This window comes from Cucumis sativus, chromosome 1, assembly GCF_000004075.3.
Source record: "Cucumis sativus cultivar 9930 chromosome 1, Cucumber_9930_V3, whole genome shotgun sequence".
In the NCBI taxonomy this organism is placed as follows: Eukaryota; Viridiplantae; Streptophyta; class Magnoliopsida; order Cucurbitales; family Cucurbitaceae; genus Cucumis; species Cucumis sativus.
The window spans coordinates 18,925,748-18,946,043 of NC_026655.2; the positions used below are offsets into that span (position 1 = coordinate 18,925,748).

Here is a 20,296-nt window from a genome sequence, read left to right on the forward strand (position 1 = left end):
TGTTTAACAGCTGGTGGGAATTTCCCCTAAAAAAAAATCTGTAAAGAGAAATGAAAAAAGAACAAATATATATTATACAAAACCCAATAATTGATCTAATGAATAATTTGTTTACAAAAATCTAAGAGGCCCTCAACCTGCTGCTCTACTTTGAAGAGGATAATGGTAAGAAATTTGCAAAACATAGCAATCACATCCAAATCATAACTTAAACCAAAGTCTCCTTTCTTCTGGTTATTCCTTTGGAGGCAAGGCTTCTCTAGTTGGAAACTTTGCAGACAAATTAAATCAACTCCCCCATTTGAAGACATTAGACTCTGTCATGTCATCCTATATCTAGACTATTGATTTATTACATCAAATTTCACCATGCTACACTATTTAATAGAACACATGCAATGCTAATTGGGAAAGAAGTGAAAGAACATGAATCAAATGTGACTACAATATCAATTTTATTTAACATAGCATCAATTCTTCTGATCACCCGACTAACACATGCTTTTAAACAAGGGACAAGTTGACTAAATGAAAAGAGACTAATACTTGAAGAACCTTACTTTACTAACACATTTTATAGCCATGTTTAAAGAATGAAAGGTATAAAGATCATATCAAATGTAGTTGAGATTTGAGATAGAATCAGTAATAAGATACCCAGAAAAAGGAAAAGACAATAGATAGATCAATAAATAGCAAGAATCAAAAGAACACCAATTAAGCCTAAATCTTGGCAATCACAGGACATAAAATTGTTATGAAAAAGAAATGGATCTAAACTTCCCAAAGTGTTCGCTCCAACAATATTATCTGCTTTCACTTAACTAATGTTTTCAAGTTTATAGCATCAAATTAACTTCACTAAATTAATTTTTCTTCCGAGGACGTACCCTCAAAAGGGATGGTAAAACCAACACAAACAAAATATATATTAATTAGTTATGTACTTGAATATTCAAGGAATGACTACTGAAGAAGACATTTCCCCACTCTTGATAATGTTACACAAACTATATAATGTTTATTCTTCAGTGATTCTCTCTTCTGATAGTCTTTTAGAATATTACAGATTCATGTGGAACATCAGACAGCCACAGACCAATAAATTTCCAACTCCTTCGTTCTCATTTCTTTCTACCTCTTATACTTGACAATTGACACTAATCTCTCCTGGAATATTCAAACGGAAAAGAGAGTGACTTCTTTAGTTTCATATTTTTGGTGTAAAAAATGTAGCCGGAATCCATGAAACTATATTTCCTTTCTAGTTAGGAGAATTTTTTAAATTAACAATAGCGTTAAAGTGCTTGACTAGCTATCAGTGTTCAATCAAATCTCAGGAACAAAAACAAATACAAAACTGTAAAAGATCTTGAACTATTCCAATTTCATTTCTCTACTCACTGAAAAGGCAATTTCCATTTACCCGCTTATCTCTTGACAGACGTTCTCCAAGAGAAAAAGAGACAAAAAGCCAACAGAAGAGGTAAATGGCTCACACATCATATTTGGTCCTTCATTTGCAACATACAAGATATTACTATTACAATGCTTCTTAAGGTAGAGAAAATAAGACCCAATTTTAATCTGAATGACTTGATTTTGTAAGAAATATGGAGTTACGGCACTTGAATACTATCAAGCAGTTCTCACCATATCAAGGTTTGTGTTCTGTATCCTCTGTAAGGTTCTGCACATCACTTCTGCTCTTCACCTCATCCAATTTCCGTCTTTTGGAAGCTAACCGAGGCCTCAACTACAAGTCCAGAGAGAGAGACAGTGAGAGAGAGAGAGAAAAGAGAATTAACTTTATCAAATCCAGACCAACGAGAGATGAGAAAAAAACGAATTTCCAAAAGATTAAGTCAGTAAAATTAGTGGGGAAATGAAAGGAATATGGTTTTGATATTTGGAAAGAATATCAGTCATTACCAAAGGAGTGTACTAATGGATTGGTTGCACATAGAGTATGTTGGAAGGGTTTTAGTCCCTCCCCATCGTTCTCATACACTTTGTAGTACATTATAATGCTACTTTCCAGATTTCAAATCCACGGTTCTAATTTCCATAAATAGTTTTCAAAGGGAGGAGATAAGCTGGATGCAAATAGCCAGGGTAGATTGGATGAATGCAAGAAGCTCCAACACTGCTTATTTCCACATTATTACATTTGACTGTAGGAAGAAAAATATCATTTGCAATCTGGAACACAGGGATGGAGAAGATTCAGGGATAATTGAGCTCTATAGCAATCTTGTTGAGAAGGATCCTCCTCAAAGGTATACTTCCGATAACCTTTTTATTAACATCAACACCATCAAGACGATGGCTTAATCGATCTAGTTGTCTTTATAATCGTAGCAAATTATTTGCATGGTTTTAGAACAAACAACACCAAACTTCAGAGCTGATGATTCATTTGATTATTTAAGGATTCCACTTTCTTTAGTTAAGAAGAAATATAATTTACATGGTTTTAATGGCGCTTATAAAACAGTTGATTACTTCAGAATAGAAAGCAAGACAGCAAGATGGTGAGCGTGTCAAAATTGATTTCGAAGAAGACTGCATTTCCATATCGATTGAGATTGGAGAACTTCTATATTTAACTGTTGCTTGGGCTTCCAAAACCTTTTACGGATTATTAATGGAAAACAAGGAGACCCAATGTCTGGACAATGCATTCAAAAAATAATAATTATAAAAGAAAGGTCTGACTAAAAAAATCTACCGTAAAAGCAGATGCAGCGTAAAGACTACGTGAGAGAAATGACAATACCATCTCAATGTACTTCAACTGCTTTGAAACTTGACCCGTCTCCAATTCCTGCAATTTTGCACAAGGAATTGCCTTGATTATATTTATTGCAACCTACTATGATTAAACTTTTTCTGTGACTCAATCCAAATGATACAAAAGCAGAAGAGAGAATAATGAAGCCTAAAGCTCTCTCAGTGAATAATGACTCACAAATGAATTTGGTAATAGTAAATAATAAATAAGAAGCCCAAATCCTCTATTTATAAAGGAATGGCTCAACTAACTCAGAACTATTTACTAACAAAGTATTGAACAAATCTTGGTAGATCTCTAGTATTTTCTTTTCACATTGAAAGCTTGATTTAAAAAAAGAAAAGTCATTGACTAAAAGGAAATTACAAAACTCCCCAATAATTTCCATAATAAAACAATATCATTCATCCACATGCATTACCTAGTTCTCCACGTTGGTGCACTAAAATTCTACCTTTATGTGGACTTTGAGATTTCTCATCTTTGCAACAATGCAAAATTTGTAGAATTTCTATAAAAGAAAAACTATTGATTATAGATGGCAAATTATAGTGCAGGAACAAGATAAAAATGCAGAGAGAAGGTGAGACTTGAAAAACAAGTTACCTTTATAAGACTAAATCGATAATGAAGGGGGCCAAGTGATCTATGATAGCTAGGGAAAATGACAAAACACAAGCAAAAGTTCTCTGAGACAATGAATAGTATAACAAACGTCATTGGAAATTGACTCTACAACTAAAGGTTTTAATAATGTCTAGGTAGGTGGTCATCATGGATTGAACCTATATGACCTTTTAGTTAGTTATTGAGATTGTATCTCCTTTTTTACAACTAGGCCAACTGATTATGGTTGACTCTATAACTAAGGTTTTAAACGTCGATGTCGGCAGAATTGTCAAGTTATCAATTTATGGAAATGTAGACAAAAGTACTGATATCTCTAAAAAAGATTAAAATTATAGAATTTATAAAATATTTAAATTAAGAAATAAGCCTTTGCCATTTTAAAACAAGTTTAATGAATCTTGGAAACACGTGGGTTGAGTAGAAACCTAAAAGAAATCCTTCGATTGCCCCTTCGGTAGATCTTAAGATTTTAGGAGGCATATTGCCAATTGCCAATTGCCAAACAATTAACATATGAATGAACATACAAGATTTTGCAATGACCCCTTGAAACTAATGTCAACTCCTAAAAAGTGTATTGCGTCTTCCAAAGAATTGTGTATACAAGATCAAGAGAGAAAGACCTAGCATAAAGATCATTTCACCTGAGGTACAGCACAATCTGCATGTGTCGGATCCCAGAGGATAGAGCAGAAGCATTCCCAGTCATCAGTTTGGACTTCAAAAAGAGGAGCCCTACAGTGCCAAGTTTTAAATTAAAAATATATTGTACCCCGGGGTTCGGCATGTTCACAAAATTATAAAGATTCAAAATCATGAACAACAATCAAGAAAACAATGAAAAAGAAGAAATAGAAGAAGATCAGGATTTCATCCCCCAACTTTAGAAAATATTGGAATACTATGACAACAAATGAATGCGTGAGCATAAAGTTCATTTCATGGCAAGCGTTCAAAGAAATTAATTTAAACAATCAGCCACGAGAAGAACACATAATAACCTAAACAACAAGGACCATAAGTTTAATCTTCTGTGAAAGAAGGAAGAAAGTCCTGCAAAATAGACAGGATAAATCCTGCCTAAATTTGAAATACAATAATAATTACTACCATAAGTTTTGTTTCTGATTGCAAAGTTCCACGGAATAAAGTTGAGAAGATGGAGAAGCAAGTGAACTTGTTAATGTAATAGAAATTGAGATCGTGTAGAACAAATTTGAAGTTCCAAAATGCAAACAAGATATTAGTTAGAGAGAGCGTGAAAGTGCAGCATTTTCTTACCTGCGCCACTTGCCACATATACCTCCATTACCACCACCCACTCCATCTATAACTTGTTGACATTGAAGCCAATTTCCAATGGTGCTCAATCTACAAGGTTTATTGGTACTCTGCTCCTATTATTTTGTTGGTCAGGAAGTAGAAAGTCAAGTCACAATTTTTTTTATTAATTTACAAACTCTGTTACTGAACGTAATTTAACACAAGCAAATTGAAGCCTTACATGCATACGAAAAGATTCTGAAGAATCCATTTCCAGTGGCTCTCCGATGGCATCAGTATCACTACATCAGCCAAAAAGAAATATATGTTTTAAGAGACTGCAAATGTGACCAGGAATTCAAAAAATAGATACTTAATCCTAGCATGCATTTTCTCCATATCATGCCAAGTAAAGGTTCTATTGTAAGCAATATTTTTGTTATCTTTACTCTTCTCTTTGCGATAATTATGGGGGTAGCCCATGCCATCATACGTCTTTCTGATCTCACACTACTAACTTTCCAGCTAATAACTAATATAAAAATAAAATACAACAAACAGAAGTATCTTGGGTACGTAAACATATCATCATGTAACTATTTACTATAACTGTTATACCACCATTGAACCCAACTTTTTTAAATAGAAACAACTTTCAATGAGAAAAAAATGAAGAATACATGGGCATACAAAAAACCAAACCCATAAAAAGAGATATCCCTCTACAGAAGAGACTCTAGCTAAGCAAAATAATGTCAATAAAATAGTAACAAAAGGTCTTCGAAATCGAATTCCACAAAGAAACATGATATCAAACAAGACCAAACCTCGCAAGAGTCCCTATCCCTTCCTCTAAAAGTCCTAATGTTTATCTCACCCCCACAAAGTTCGCCAAATCGCACACACCCCAACAAGCCATAAAAAGTGACCCATGCAGCAAATTGAAGAGGAACTTGCCAAGAAAAGAACTTCACTTTCCTAGAAATCTTATGTTAGGATACTAACACTAATTTAGGCCGAAAGGACTGTATAAATGGCTTAAACAGAGGCGGTACTCTGGTTTACTTTATTTATATATATAGCCAAATGATTACAGAGTCACAAGATGAAAAGAAATAACAAGGAACACAAGGAAAATCAAGAAAAGAACATACCAACCTCCTTGCTTTAAGAGACCCTGGTGGCTGCTGCAGCCCTACTTTCTAAAAGATAAAAAATACCCTAGCTACTCCATACCTAATAATCATATTTATAGACTCACATATTCCTCAGCCCAGTGGGCCCTACCACTCACGATCTTCCTTCCAATCATTCCTCTATAATATTTTCCTGTGCAATTACTTTTCTACCCTTCCTCCTATAAGTATGGATAATTGGGGGTCTTACAATACCCCTATACCCCTCGGTTCCAAGTTCACCTTGTCCTCAAGGTGGAAGGTGGGAAATTGTTGATTCATTTGGTACACTGCTTCCCAGGTAGCCTCATTCTCCGGTAGTTCTTTCCATTTCACCAACCACTCGTTGGCCCCCAAGTCCTTATTCCATCGAATGCCCAGTACGATTTCTGGTTGTAGCTGTAGTTCAAACTCTTCCGTTAGTACTGGTTGTTGGATTTGTACTACATGTGTTTTTCCCAATTTCAGTTTCAGTTGGGAAATATGGAAGACGTCATGAATGGAAGCTTCGGGCGGTAACTGCAGCCTATACGCCACTTCTCCAATTTCTTCAATTATGCGGTAAGGTCCATAGAATTTAGGGGCCAACTTCTCCGACCTCTTTCGTGCTAGAGAATGTTGCCTATAGGGTCGAAGCTTGAGATATACCTCATCTCCTACCTTGAACTTAAGTTCCCTCCTCTTAGAGTCGGCCATTTTCTTCATTCGGTTCTGCGCCACGTTCAGGTTCTCCTTTAGAGCATTCAGTGCTAAATCCCTCTCTTTCAGCATTTGTTCCACCTCATTGTGAGGAGTCTTGTGGTTGCCGTATGATAGCAGCGGAGGGGGTGATCGTCCATATACAATCTGGAAGGGGTTTGATCTTGAGGAGGCATGGAAAGTTGTATTATACCATAGTTCTGCCCAGGGAATGAACTTATTCCACTTTGTCGGCTGCTCATTACAAAAACACCTCAGATAAGTTTCTACACAACGGTTTACTCTTTCAGTTTGTCCGTCCGTTTGTGGGTGGAATGCCGTACTTCTTTTTAGAAGGGTTCCCATGCTAGCAAATATTTCTTTCCAAAAGTTGCTTATGAAAATTTTATCTCTATCGGAAATGATTGACTTAGGTATTCCATGTCTACTCACTACCCGGTCAATAAACACTTCAGCCACTTGCCTTGCATTAAAAGGATGCCTCATGGTGATAAGGTAGGAGTATTTGCTCAGCCTGTCCACAATTACCATTATTACATTCATACCTCCTGCTTTAGGTAGCCCTTCAATGAAAGTCCATGGACCAGTCTTCCAAGATTCTTTCTGGAATTGGAATTGGCTGCAGAACTCCAGCTGGTTTAGTTGCTTCCAACTTATTTCTCTGGCAAACCTCGCATTCTTGCACATATTTTTTAACATCAGCCTTCATACCCTTCCAATACAATTCCCCACACATCCTTTTATACGTCCTTAAGAACCCGGAATGGCCTCCCAAAATGGAGTCATGAAATGTATGTAGTAAGGTGGGGATCAGAGTGGATTCTTTTGACAGCACAATCCGCTTCTTATACCATAGGTTTCCATTCACCCATTGGAATTTACTAGGCTCATCAGGATTCTGTTTTAATTCTTCAATGATTGCCTTAAGCTCTTCATCTAACTCAACCTCTTTCTCTACCACCTCCATGTTGACAATACCCGTGGTGGACATATTCTTCATTTCCACTGGTTGTTCTATTCGGGAGAGGGCATCGGCTGCTTTGTTTTGTAGTCCGGGTTGGTAAAGTATTTCGAAGTCATACCCGAGGAGTTTAGTCAGCCACTTCTGGAATTGGGGTTGCACTTCCCTTTGCTCTAAAAGGAACTTGAGGGCCCTCTGATCTGAGATGATTGTAAACTTCCTTCCCAAGAGGTAATGTCTCCACTTCTGTACTGACAGAACCACAGCCATCAATTCCCTCTCATATATGGACTTGGTTTTTGCTCGGTTTGATAGTTTTTGACTGAAAAAAGCTATGGGATGGCCATTTTGAGATAGAACTGCCCCTAAAGCAATCCCCGACGCATCTGTTTCAATGATGAAAGGCAGGTTCCAATCCGGTAGAGCTAGTACGGGTAGGGTTGTCATGGCTAATTTCAGCTTATCAAACGCCTCTGTTGCTTCTTCCCCCCATAGGAATGAGTTCTTTTGTAATAATTTGGTCAGCGGTTCTGCCATCTCCCCATACCCTTTGACGAATCTTCTGTAGTAACCTGTCAACCCTAAGAACCCCTCAATCCGGTTACATCTTTTGGTTGGGGCCAATTTACCATGTCCTTGATCTTGTCTCCATCAGCTTCAACCCCTCTACTGGATATTAAATGCCCCAAATACTGAATCTGTGAATGAGCTATTACGCATTTTTTTTTGTTAGCAACTAACTGGTTATCCCGCATTACTGCAAAAACCATGGCCAAATGCTTTTCGTGTTCTGTGAGATTCGTGCTGTATATCAATATATCATCAAAAAATACCAGTACACATCTCCTGAGGAAGGGTTTAAAGACCAGATTCATTAAAGATTGGAAAGTAGCTGGTGCGTTAGTGAGGCCGAACGGCATGACCAGAAACTCGTAGTGTCCTTCATGGGTTCTGAATGCTGTCTTTTCCACATCCTCCTCCTTCATCCGTATCTGATGATATCCAGATTTGAGATCCAGTTTTGAAAAAACAGTGGCCCCATGCAGTTCGTCTAGCAATTCCTCTATCACGGGTATTGGAAATTTATCCGATATGGTTACTTGATTTAATTTTCTGTAATCAACACAGAATCTCCACCCTCCATCTTTCTTTCTTACCAGCAAAACAGGACTCGAGTAAGGGCTGTGACTGGGTCGTATTATCCCAACTTGGAGCATTTCGGATACCAACTTCTCGATTTCTTCTTTTTGTGTGTGGCCGTATTTGTAAGGTCTCACATTGATAGGTTTCTGGCTGGGTAACAGCAAAATACGATGGTCACACTCCCTTTTTGGTGGTAATCCCTTAGGTTCTTCAAATAAATCCGTGTACTGCTGGAGTAAGAATTGAATCATTGGAGATTCTTCCTCATCCCCCTTCACTCTCTGTACTTCATCCAATTCTCCATCTTCCTCTGCCTCATAGCTCTGCATTTCTAGTAAGAAGCCTTGGTCATCCTCTTCCCATGTTTTTTCAATAGTTTTCAGAGAGCACTCTGCCCTAATAAGTGAAGGATCTCCCTTTAAGATAATCTGTTTCTTCCCCCTCCGAAATGTCATGGTCAGAGATGGCTAGTGTATCTTCATGGTTCCCGTTGTGTTCACCCATTGCATCCCTAGAATAATATCTACACTCCCCAGTTCAATTGCTAAAAAATCAGCCACGATTGTGATCTCTTTAAGTTTTAGTTCTAACCTGTTACACACGCCTCTTCCTTGGCATCTTGTACCATCTCCGATAGTGACTCCAAACAGAGTATGATTCTCTAACTCCAGTCCCACTTCCTCCACAATTTTGTTGTGTATGAAATTGTGGGTGGCCCCACTATCAATCAGTTTCAATACTTCTTTCCCTCTGATTTCGCCTTTGATCTTCATCGTTCCTTTACTTGTTAGACCATTGATTGCCTTTAACTCAATTTCGGTTCCCTCCTCCAGTGTAAGCTGATTCAACTCTAACACTTCTTCATTAGTTTCCTCTGTTCTGTCTTCCTCTTCCAAACTTTCTTCTTCATTCATGATAAACAGCATCAGCTCTCTTTTGTCCTTCATTTTGCATCGATGCCCAGGGGAGTACCTTTCATTGCATTTAAAACACAGACCCTTGTCAAGCCGTGCTCTGAATTCCGCATCTGATAAACGTTTCACTGGTGGTTCACTCTTCTGGTAGTTGCCTTTAATGGGAATGGTCACTTGTCTCAAAGGAAACTCTGTTTTCCTGGTGATTCCTTTCTCCCCACCTTCTGGACCCTTGTTCGTGCTTCCCTCACCTTTTTTGTAATTTAGTCCTCCCCCTTCTGCCTTGGACCATTGCAGCGCTAAATTTCTGTCGTTGACCAGCTGTGCCTCTCTCATACACTCCTCCAAGGTTAGTGGATTGCGGCTCACGACTTCAGCTTGCAGGTTCGGCTCTAGCCCAGTCAGGAATGCATCCCTTAACACACTCTCTGTCATGTGGGGCAGGGGTGCTGAATAATTAACAAATTTCTTTACATAATCGTTGTAGGAACCATCTTGTTCAATCCTGATCAGTCTCGCCACTAAACTCTTCTGATCTGTGTCTTTAAAAAAATCAAATCCTTGGTTAGTATTGATGGGAAGACTCTTGTCACAGAGAAGGAGATTGTGGAAGAGATCCTCAACTTCTTTTCAATGTTATATGGCACAAGGATCTCCTCGCCGTTTATTTGTGACGGTCTTAATTGGAGAGGCCTTAGCTTACAGGATTCGAATTTACTTGAGGCTCCCTTTACCGAAAAAGAAATTAGAGAAGCTGTTTTTGATTTGGGTTGTCTCAAGTCCCCTGGCCCTGATGGCATGACTGGAGAGTTTTATAAAAAATCATGGAACATTCTGAAGCCCGACCTCGTAAGGGTGTTCCAAGATTTTTTCAAAAACGGAGTTATTAATAGAAGATGTAACGAGACTTATATTTGCCTCATCCCCAAAAAGAAAGAGGCGGGCCGTGTGAGTGACTTCAGACCAATTAGCTTGATTACCTCCTTGTATAAAATTATCTCCAAGGTGCTTGCTTCAAGGCTTAAAAAAGTTCTTCCATCGATAATTAATGACTCTCAAATGGCTTTTGTGGAGGGAAGGCAAATCCTTGATGCTATTTTAACTGCTTCCGAGGCTGTTGACGAATGGTCTTTAAGAGGCAGAAAAGGCGTGCTTTTGAAGCTCGACCTGGAGAAAGCTTATGATAAGGTGGATTGGTCTTTTCTTGATATGATCATGAAACTTAAAGGCTTTGGTAAGAGATGGAGGAAATGGATTTGGGGATGCTTGTCGACAACTAATTTCTCCATAATTGTCAATGGGAGGCCTAGAGGAAAAATTATTGCTAAAAGGGGCATTCGTCAAGGCGATCCTCTTGCTCCTTTTCTTTTTACGATTATGGGAGATGCTCTTAGCTGCCTTATCCACTACTGTAATGAGAAAAGGGTTCTAAGAGGCTTTCATTTTGAGAACCTGGCAGAAGATTTAACCCATCTTCAGTACGCAGACGACACGCTTCTTTTCTCCTCTTGGGAGGATGGAAATCTGGAGAACTGGTGGAAGGTGGTTAATATCTTCCTTATGGGAGCCGGTCTTTCCCTTAACAAAGCTAAAACCTCCCTGATCGGTATTAACCTTAGCAATGATGACTTAGCTCCCTTTAGTGAATCTACGAGATGCTCGATTGATAATCTTCCCTTTAAATATTTGGGCTTCTCTATTGGAAGGGGGCATAATAGAAAAGAGATGTGGAACAATCTTGAAGAGAGATTCAGACACAAATTTGATAAGTGGAGGAATGTTTCCCTCTCCAAAGGGGGTAGACTAACTCTGGTGCAATCAGTTCTCAACAGCCTCCCTTGTTATCTCTTCTCCCTTGCTCAAGCTCCAGTTGGCGTTATTAATAGACTGGAACAGATGATCAGGAAGTTTGTTTGGACAGGTGGATCTACGAATCCAATTGCTCATCTCGTCAATTGGGAATGCACTTCCACCCCAACTTGTTACGGCGGTCTTGGGATTGGCTCTTTTAGGCAAAAGAATATTGCTCTTCTCACTAAATGGCTTTGGAGGTTTAGTAAGGAGGAAATCTCATTATGGAGATGATTAATTGTGGCCATCTATGGTTTAGATGAGAATGGGTGGTCTACCAAAGATCCAAACAGGGGAAAATCTCATAGATTATGGGCTGGTATTTTAAAACATAAAGAGATATTCTTCAGTTTTTCTGCTTTTGTTTTGGGAGAAGGAACAAAAATCAAATTTTGGAAGGATAAATGGTGTGCCGCGGAAACACTTGCAGAAAAATTCCCTAACTTATTTTCTTTGGCGCTGAATAAGGAAGCTTATGTGGCTGATTGCTGGTGTAATGCTACTCATTCTTGGAATTTGGGCCTTAGAAGAAATATGCTCGACAATGAGATTGTCAATGCGGCCTCAGCTTTAGAAATTCTTCACTCTTGGGCCCCCACTGAAAGGAATGATAGTCTTAAATGGATTCCTAACATGAATGGCAATTTCACTACAAAATCTACTTTTCTTAACTTAACTAAGAGATCCCCCAACATTGCCGTCCCCTTGATTCGTCAGATTTGGAAAAATAAAATCCTGAAGAAGGTGAAGTTTTTCTTATGGTCGCTTGCTTACAGAAGCCTCAACACCCATGAGAAACTACAAAAAAAAATCCAGAACACATTGCTTAGCCCCTCGATGTGTTGCCTATGCGCTAAAGATGAGGAAACTTTGGATCACTTATTCCTACATTGTCCCTTCACAAGAAAAGCTTGGAACACGCTATTTGGTATTTTCGACTTGGAGTTTTGCCTTCCTAGCAAGATTGATAGATGGATGATTGAAGGTCTTAATATTAGAGGTTACAGCCCTAAAGGAAACATCTTATGGAATTGTGCGTCGCGTTCCCTTTTGTGGAGCATTTGGAAAGAAAGGAATAGCAGAATTTTTGAAGATAGATTTAATTCTTTTGATTCTTTTTGGACTGTGGTTCAACACACAGCCTCTTGGTGGAGTACGAATTACACCAAACACTTTTGTAATTATAGCCTTTCTATGATTTTCAACAATTGGAAGGCCATTATGTCCTAGCTCTTTAGCTTCTTCCGGGGAGGGCCCTCTTGTCCCTTGATGTTCTGTTTTGTTATATGAATATACTTGTCTCTTATCAAAAAAAAAAAAAAATCAAACATCCTTTCTTTTAGATCCTCCCACGACTCCACCTTCCTCCAATTGTGTGACCATCTGTACCAGTCTACCTCATCTTGTCCAAAGCTGACTACTGCTACCTTGACTTTTTCGGTCTCGGGTAGATTATTGATCTCAAAAAAATGCTCTGCCCTGTAAACCCAAGATTCCGGGTTTTCTCCCAAGAACATTGGCATCTCTAATTTCTTATATTTACTATGGTCACCCATGGTCAAGTTTCCTTCGTTATGAATATCGGTTTCCTCAGCTTTTCCCTTCAGTTTCATTACTGAACCGTCGAAGGTCCCAGATTCCTCCCTTCTTTTGTAGCTATGGTTCTCTCTCAGATCCTCAGCCATTCGTTCCATCGCCTTTTTCATTTCTAACAACATCTCTTTCAGACCCATTATTTCCTTCTCAGTTCCATCCACTCTGTCTTCTATTTGTCTCTGCGCCATTAGTCTAGTAACCACCCCCAGTTTTTTTTCGGGCTCTGATACCAATTGTTAGGATACTAACACTAATTTAGGCCGAAAGGACTGTATAACTGGCTTAAACAGAGGCGGTACTCTGGTTTACTTTATTTATATATATAGCCAAATGATTACAGAGTCACAAGATGAAAAGAAATAACAAGGAACACAAGGAAAATCAAGAAAAGAACATACCAGCCTCCTTGCTTTAAGAGACCCTGGTGGCTGCTGCAGCCCTACTTTCTAAAAGATAAAAAATACCCTAGCTACTCCATACCTAATAATCATATTTATAGACTCACATATTCCTCAGCCCAGTGGGCCCTACCGCTCACGATCTTCCTTCCAATCATTCCTCTATAATATTTTCCTGTGCAATTACTTTTCTACCCTTCCTCCTATAAGTATGGATAATTGGGGGTCTTACATCTTAATCCTCCAAAGAACTGAAAAAACCGATTCATGTAAGGCCAAATGATCAACTAGTCTACGAGGAAGGATTTACACAAAATCTCCACCAAGGACTGGATCTCCAAACTCTCAAATTCCTTCTCCCAGAGTGACCCATGAGAAAAGAAAAAAAATGAGGCTAGGTCTAAATTCTAGCGCTTCCCTACAGGAAAGAAAACGGTGGAACCCGTACGAAAAGAAACACGAGCTCCCAGACCAAACAAGGAAATCAACTATAAAATGGTATGAGAGAAGATAAATGAAACAATCTAGGAAATAAGGCACATGGAGGTCTCTCCCCCAACCAATGATCTTCCCAAAAATAAGTATTCCTTCCCCCACAGTACAATAGACTAAGTGAACAAAAGAAGGAAGCCCTTTTTAAATATCCTTTTCCTTCCGCTCTTGAATCCAAAAATTCAATTAAGAAGTTACATACGCCAGTACATTTAGTTTTATATCGATACTTTAACATTCTCCTCACTGGTGGATTTGAAAACTTTTAGAATGTCCAAAAGGTGAAAACCAACATAAACTCGAGAGGAAATGACATTCAAGTATTTAAACACAAATCTCCTACTCTAGCATAATGTTAAATCACTGTTGAACCCAAAAGTTTAAACTTATCAATTTGGTGAATTTAATATATTGATACTTCAACAATAACTAATGTAAAGGTTCTTAAAAAAATGAACTATGTAAAGCCTCACAAAAGCATTAACTCTTGTACCCCCAAGACCTTCAGCAATTGCATGGGCAAAAAGAAAATAACAAAAACCTATGCTTCTTCAGTCTAGCTTTGACGCAAGAAAAACTACAAAAGGAAGGGTACAAAATTGACTCCAGATAGACTCTTTGACGCCAAAAAGGTACAGAAGAACATAGTAATAATAATAATAAACTAATGTGCTGCTGGTGCTATTTTGTGGGAACCGTGGAAAGAATGAAACAGAATGATTTTCAAAGATAAGTCCAGTTCCCTTGCTGATTCTTGTAACCATGTTCAAATTAGTTCTTTAGGATGGACTTTTGGACACATGGTTTTTCTTGTGACGTTACAGCCTTGCTCAAATCCTCCACAATTATGAGGCTTTGATGATATATATAATTTTTTAGGGGAGAGGTCTCTCACCCCCCACCCCCACCCCACCCCTGTTTGGATAAAAAACCATTTCATTGATAAATGAAATATCCAAAGATTACAACAAGACCACAAGAGCAAGATGAACCGATAGAGCAACCTCATCTAAAGAAGAAATATATAATGATTCCAAACAGGAATTGAATGCCCTTTGGTTGTACTTTTTGTGACTATTACATATCTTTGTCCCGCCCCCCCCCCCCCCCCCCCCCCCCCCAAAAAAAAAAGAAAAAAGAAACAAAAACAAGACAGTTTTTGTAGGAACTTAGATGTACTTCATTATCAAGGTTGGTTTTGATCAACAATTGTGGCCTCCAAATACTAAAATAACAGAAATCTCACAGTACACACTCGTTAATGCCACAAAACTTGCGGCTGCAGGATAAACATTTTGCCTGACCAACCAAAAATCTTACTACCATATAAACTTGAACAAACTCCATAGAGAGCTACCCTCTCTTTCTTGAGCTTTGATATGGTCCACTATGCTAATCATATAAAAACAATGAAAAAAAAATACATCTTTGGTATATTGTTGGAAACAAAGTAATATAAATTAAAAAAGTACACAGCAAAAGGCCCAGCGAGAAGATATAGTCAGCATAATAATTATGAAAATAATAAATATAATACTGAAAAAGGAAAAGAAAAACATTGTAAATACCCTTGGTTCTCACTTAGTCACTTCTAAATGCGAAGGAAAACTCTTCTCTACTAAATAGGGAAAGGAAAAAGGTAATATTTTGGAAGGACCCTTGACTACCGGCTGTGTGTGTTGTTTCTAAGTGGTGTAAACCAAAGAGTCTAACTTTTATCGAATGATTACTCTCAAATGAGGAGAGAAGTGTTGTCTTTATAGAGAAATGTGAGTACAAGGTCCAAACTACCCTCTTCTAACTAACTTAAATGAGGAGAGAGGTCTTTTTGTTTGGCTTTGTTTTTGTGGCCTTTTGTTTTGATCTTGTATTGTCGCTTTTTGGATGTGATGAGGGCACTAAGGGAGTGTCAACCTTGTTTAAGATGCTCGGATGCGCCTGTTGATCTTCCCTCTCCCCTTTTTGCTCTTTGTATAATCCTCATGTACATTGAGCTTTGTCTCTTTATTTATATTAATAATACTAAGACTCGTATCCTTTTAAAAAAAAACTAACTTTCTAACTTCCCTCATTTAAAAACATGTAACTCTCACTCTCTCAGGTACACCACAAAGGCTCCGTGGAATTTCCTTAACACAAGAGAAGACCATTTATGCTGTTTGGGACCCATGTTTGTTTGTTTGGAATATGTAATAGAAAAGGAATATGTCAGAGCAGTGGTCTAGGAGGCTCTTTTTGTAACTATTCGATAGGTATGATTCTTATGGACTGGAACCCCTTTTTAAGAGAGAGCAATGTAAGATAAGTGTTCAAATACACAATCAAAGTCCGTATCTTTGTCCTTTAAAATATAATGGTTTCTTCATCTAAATGGACCAAAAGAAGGCACTGATGAAGTTAAACCAAATGACTTCCTTTTTTCTCCAAAATGGGTAATCAAATAAGCCTAGATTCTAGCATGACAGAGGATCTCCATCTCCCAGTAGAGAAATTAACCTCCCAGTAGTTAATTTGTCATCAAGATCATGTTTACTTCTTAAGAAAGAAATACCAACATTCATTCATAAAAAAGATACACAACGGTAATACCTTTTTGAAAATATACAAAAGTAATACAAAAAAGAAAAGGGAAGTCACAAGAAAAAAGAAATCGTGTGAGAAAAGAAATGGCTGACAAACTACAAAATTTATGAGAAAGGCCGCCAACTCACAACCATAAGAGATAAAAGAATAATCACTAAAATCCTTAATTATAAAGGTCCAACAATAGGGATCATTGTATGAAGCCCCCAATTATATAAACTTGTATTAAGAGGGGTAAGAAGGAAAGTTAGTGATGGAATGTTGGTTAGTGGGTTGGAGGAGATTGTGCGTGGTACACCATACACTCTAATAGACGTCCATTATTTCTACAAGGGGAATGAAAGAGGGACACTCATAATTTTGGAAGGGATTTATCCCTTCTAGAGGAGAGAAATTCGTTGAATAATATAATATTAAATTTGTCTTCACCTATTAACTTAAGTTTTTGGGTCAATCAATAATTTAAGATAATATCAAATCAGGTTGATTCAGGAAGTCCTATGTTCAAACTTCTCCCCAATTAATATTAATTTCCACTTGTTGGGTCTTCTTCATATTTCAAGCTCACAAGTGAGAAGGTGTTAAATGATATATAATTAAATTTACCTTCATCCACTAGCTTAAGCATTTGGGTTAATCAGTGATTTAAGAAAATCAGCCTTCTAGAATGGTTGGAGTGTCTTTACATTTTAGTTTGCTTTGTTTTTATCTTGTTGAACTCTTAGAAGTTGCTGGTTATTTTCAATAAAGCAATAATCGTTCCAGACTATTGTTGTGTTCTATGTAATTTTAGGTTAATTCAAGTGCCCAACACATAGCCAAGACCCAAACCTCACTCCAAGAACTTTTTGTCCTTTTAAAACTTTTCTATTCACTCAAGCGAAAAATTTCAAAAGATCCCAACGAGTCAATCTCTAATTTTCAATCCTTTCATGAAAGCATAGTGATTTATAGGGGTTTTCATGGCCCATGGGCACGACTACTTCTACCTCTCACTTAATGTTTCTGGTATCATTAAAAGTTCGGATAATGGTCAATAACATGAGTAGGCAATACCTCAGTTTTGTTTCTAAACCAGGGGGTGAGGGGTGGGGGGCGGAATCAACTTCCCCCAAAGAATGAATTACCTAATAAAACCATTAATTTTAAGTTTGCATGAAGAAAATATACATATAGTTAAAGAAAATAACATACTCTGAAATCGGGCCAGACCAATCTGGAACTTCTGCTTGAAAACCTTTGCCAATCCGAATACAAGTTGTATAAGGTTTTGTGTCCTTCAACATTAATGCTATAGAATTTGATTCACCCTTAGAAGATCCATTTCTACTCGAGGTGTTTGTCAATTTCTTTGAGATTGCTTCCTTCAAAATTTTGTGATTTTTTTTCAGACATGAATTGCAACACCACTCATCATTTGACACTCTCTTCATGCGATGATTGCAACATGAGACATGAAATGCATCCTCGCAATGATCACAGATTAACATCTTCAAGACTGATTCTGAAGAGCCACAAGTTTTGCACAATCGAAAACAGTTATTGTCACTTCTAAAATCACTTTCTTCCTCAGGAGCATGAGTCGTAGAAGACAACAGCCCATTGCTTCTAAGTATAGAGATGCATAGATCTCTTCCAGAAATATCCTCGATCGCATCCCCCATAACTTGAATGCTAGAAGAGGAGCACTCACCTGTGTCATCCACTTCAACTTTCAGGGAAGCTGAAACAAGTTCCATGTTTGACTTAGATGAGGAGCAGCTATCATTAATGCTGTCAACCTCCAAACTTTTTTGCAAGTTATTGTTAGGTGTTTCGTCTGAACCATGCCCTTCCCCAAAGATACAACCATTGGCTGATTCTAGTTCTGAAACTTGAGTTTTCCCATCACAAACAGGAAAAGGAGGGACAGCATTTCCAACAATTTCACGCTCGTGGTTATGTTGAGAAGCTGCAGCTTGCTCTTTGTCTTCTGCCAAATTACCATCACAACTAATCAAAGATATACAATCTGTCCCATTAGCCAAAAACCTGGAATCAGAACTGCCCCGCAGTTTCTTTCTCCTATATACTACATTAGATTTTGAACCTTCAGGCATCATAATGACAGTTGGAAAGGTCCTAGGAAAATTTAAGCAACGCAATCCACCACTGTTCTTCTTTTCCTCAATGCGTCCAGCTTTTCTGCAGCCATCATGAGAGAATTCATCACAATGGGGGCACATCTGTGAATTTCAAGAGCAAGCACGACATAAGACATTAAGTAGAAAACAGGGAAGTTTTTCTAGAGCAGTGGAGCACATCCGATCATTTTCTATCAGCATATTATCTCGGATAGACAAAAAGCAACATGCCTCTCTTAAGAAATTGAACTGCAGATCTCACGTAAATCTATAATCCATCAACAGGTTCTCAAAGATTTCTTTTAGTTTTCTGAAAGAAAAAAAAGAATCGAATATAACTCCATTAATGTATCAATCTCCCTCCTGATTGGAAACCCTTCAAGTTGACATAGCCAATGACACGATGGCAAACCAAGAAATCACGGACAAAATCTCACCCTGGAACTCACCAAAATCTATCTACTCAGTCCCAATCTCCCCAACTCCAAAAGATTGAACCCTAAATTTTCCCAGTCAAATAATAATAACCGTCCATCCAACTTCACATTATCGAGCAACTTAGAGAAAAAAATATTATCCCAATTTATCTCATCCTCCTACACAAACCTTCCACTTTAAATCACAACCCATTAAATAAAAAAACAATCTACGCATGTAATTCTAAAGTTTTCGTCGACTGCCACAACCATATCAGAAAAATCCATCATAGCAGACCATATTTTCCACACTAATACCTCTTAAGTCAATCAGTTATATACTCAAATACTGCTAAAGAATCCATTCAAATAACAAATGAAGTTTAAAAACAAGCAACCAACAATTGAAAAATGGGCAAAAAAGTTGAACAACATCATGCTATACTCTGTTCCCGATTCTTAGAGTAGAGAAGGAAAGATTAAACTAACCAAAAGAAGCGTACAATCAGCCAGTTCTTCCGAATGATCAACCCAGTTGTGGAAAAAAAAATATGCTTTCCTTTCTGCTCCTTTACCACTCAGAATCCCAGATTCATCTTAATTCAAAATTATGCGTTTTTATTTCTCTTTTTTCTCTTTTTTCTCTTTTATATATTTGAAGAAAAGACAACGTCCGTGTTTATGAACTCAAATTTGATTCATTGGGGGGGTTCCCTGACTTCAATAGACGCAAACTTTTCACTTTGCCTTTGTAGATCACTCATTTTGCATATTACAAATTTACACTAAGTTTATGCTTCGTTTTCTTTTTCTCTTTGTAATATACAAAAGTGTTACAAACAGAGAGAAGGCAAAATGACCAAAAATAATTGATGATTCCGAATAGGTGTATTTGACAGCTATAACTTATTGGGGGGTTTTGTACGGGTGGACAGACCCTATCAAACTTGAAAAATAAAAACCGAGAATTCTATGTAGCAAATATGCGTCTAGTTTGTGTTATTTCTTCTATCAAAAGGTTAAAAGTTTTTTAATATCTACCCAATTTTAAAAGGATTCTAAGAAATGTTAGTAAGTTAAAAAACACTATCGAACGAGAATATTTAAGGAAATGGCTTCTAGATCGATCAATGCTACATCAACACTAACATATAGTGTTCTTATTTACTGTGTATTCGTATGTTATAGACTAAAGTTCACAATTTGAGAGAATGATTTAAAAGTGATCCGTGACCTGCAAATCCATTAGTTAAGATCC

At 37.6% G+C, this 20,296-nt stretch overlaps 1 protein-coding gene across 4 annotated transcripts; it reads right to left on the bottom strand.

The window, feature by feature from the left end:
- Positions 1-1,256: 1,256 nt before the first annotated feature.
- Positions 1,257-19,921, bottom strand: LOC101212408. 4 transcript variants are annotated; one of them, XR_004216781.1, is made up of 8 exons: positions 19,528-19,921; positions 17,694-18,724; positions 4,929-4,989; positions 4,706-4,821; positions 4,069-4,159; positions 3,216-3,305; positions 2,780-2,827; positions 1,663-1,756 (listed from the first exon to the last, which is right to left on the bottom strand). XR_004216781.1 is itself a non-coding variant. In XM_031885724.1 (7 exons), the coding sequence occupies exons 2-7, from the start codon at positions 18,599-18,601 to the stop codon at positions 1,658-1,660; spliced, it is 1,323 nt and encodes a 440-aa protein (XP_031741584.1). In that variant the 5' UTR covers positions 18,602-18,683; positions 19,528-19,918; the 3' UTR covers positions 1,257-1,657. The 4 variants fall into 4 exon arrangements, 2 of the variants coding, with proteins under 2 accessions (XP_031741584.1, XP_011656989.1); XR_004216782.1 differs by lacking the exon at positions 1,663-1,756 and adding an exon at positions 3,401-3,449 and having other exon boundaries at positions 19,528-19,920; XM_031885724.1 differs by lacking the exon at positions 3,216-3,305 and having other exon boundaries at positions 1,257-1,756; positions 17,694-18,683; positions 19,528-19,918.
- Positions 19,922-20,296: the final 375 nt, after the last annotated feature.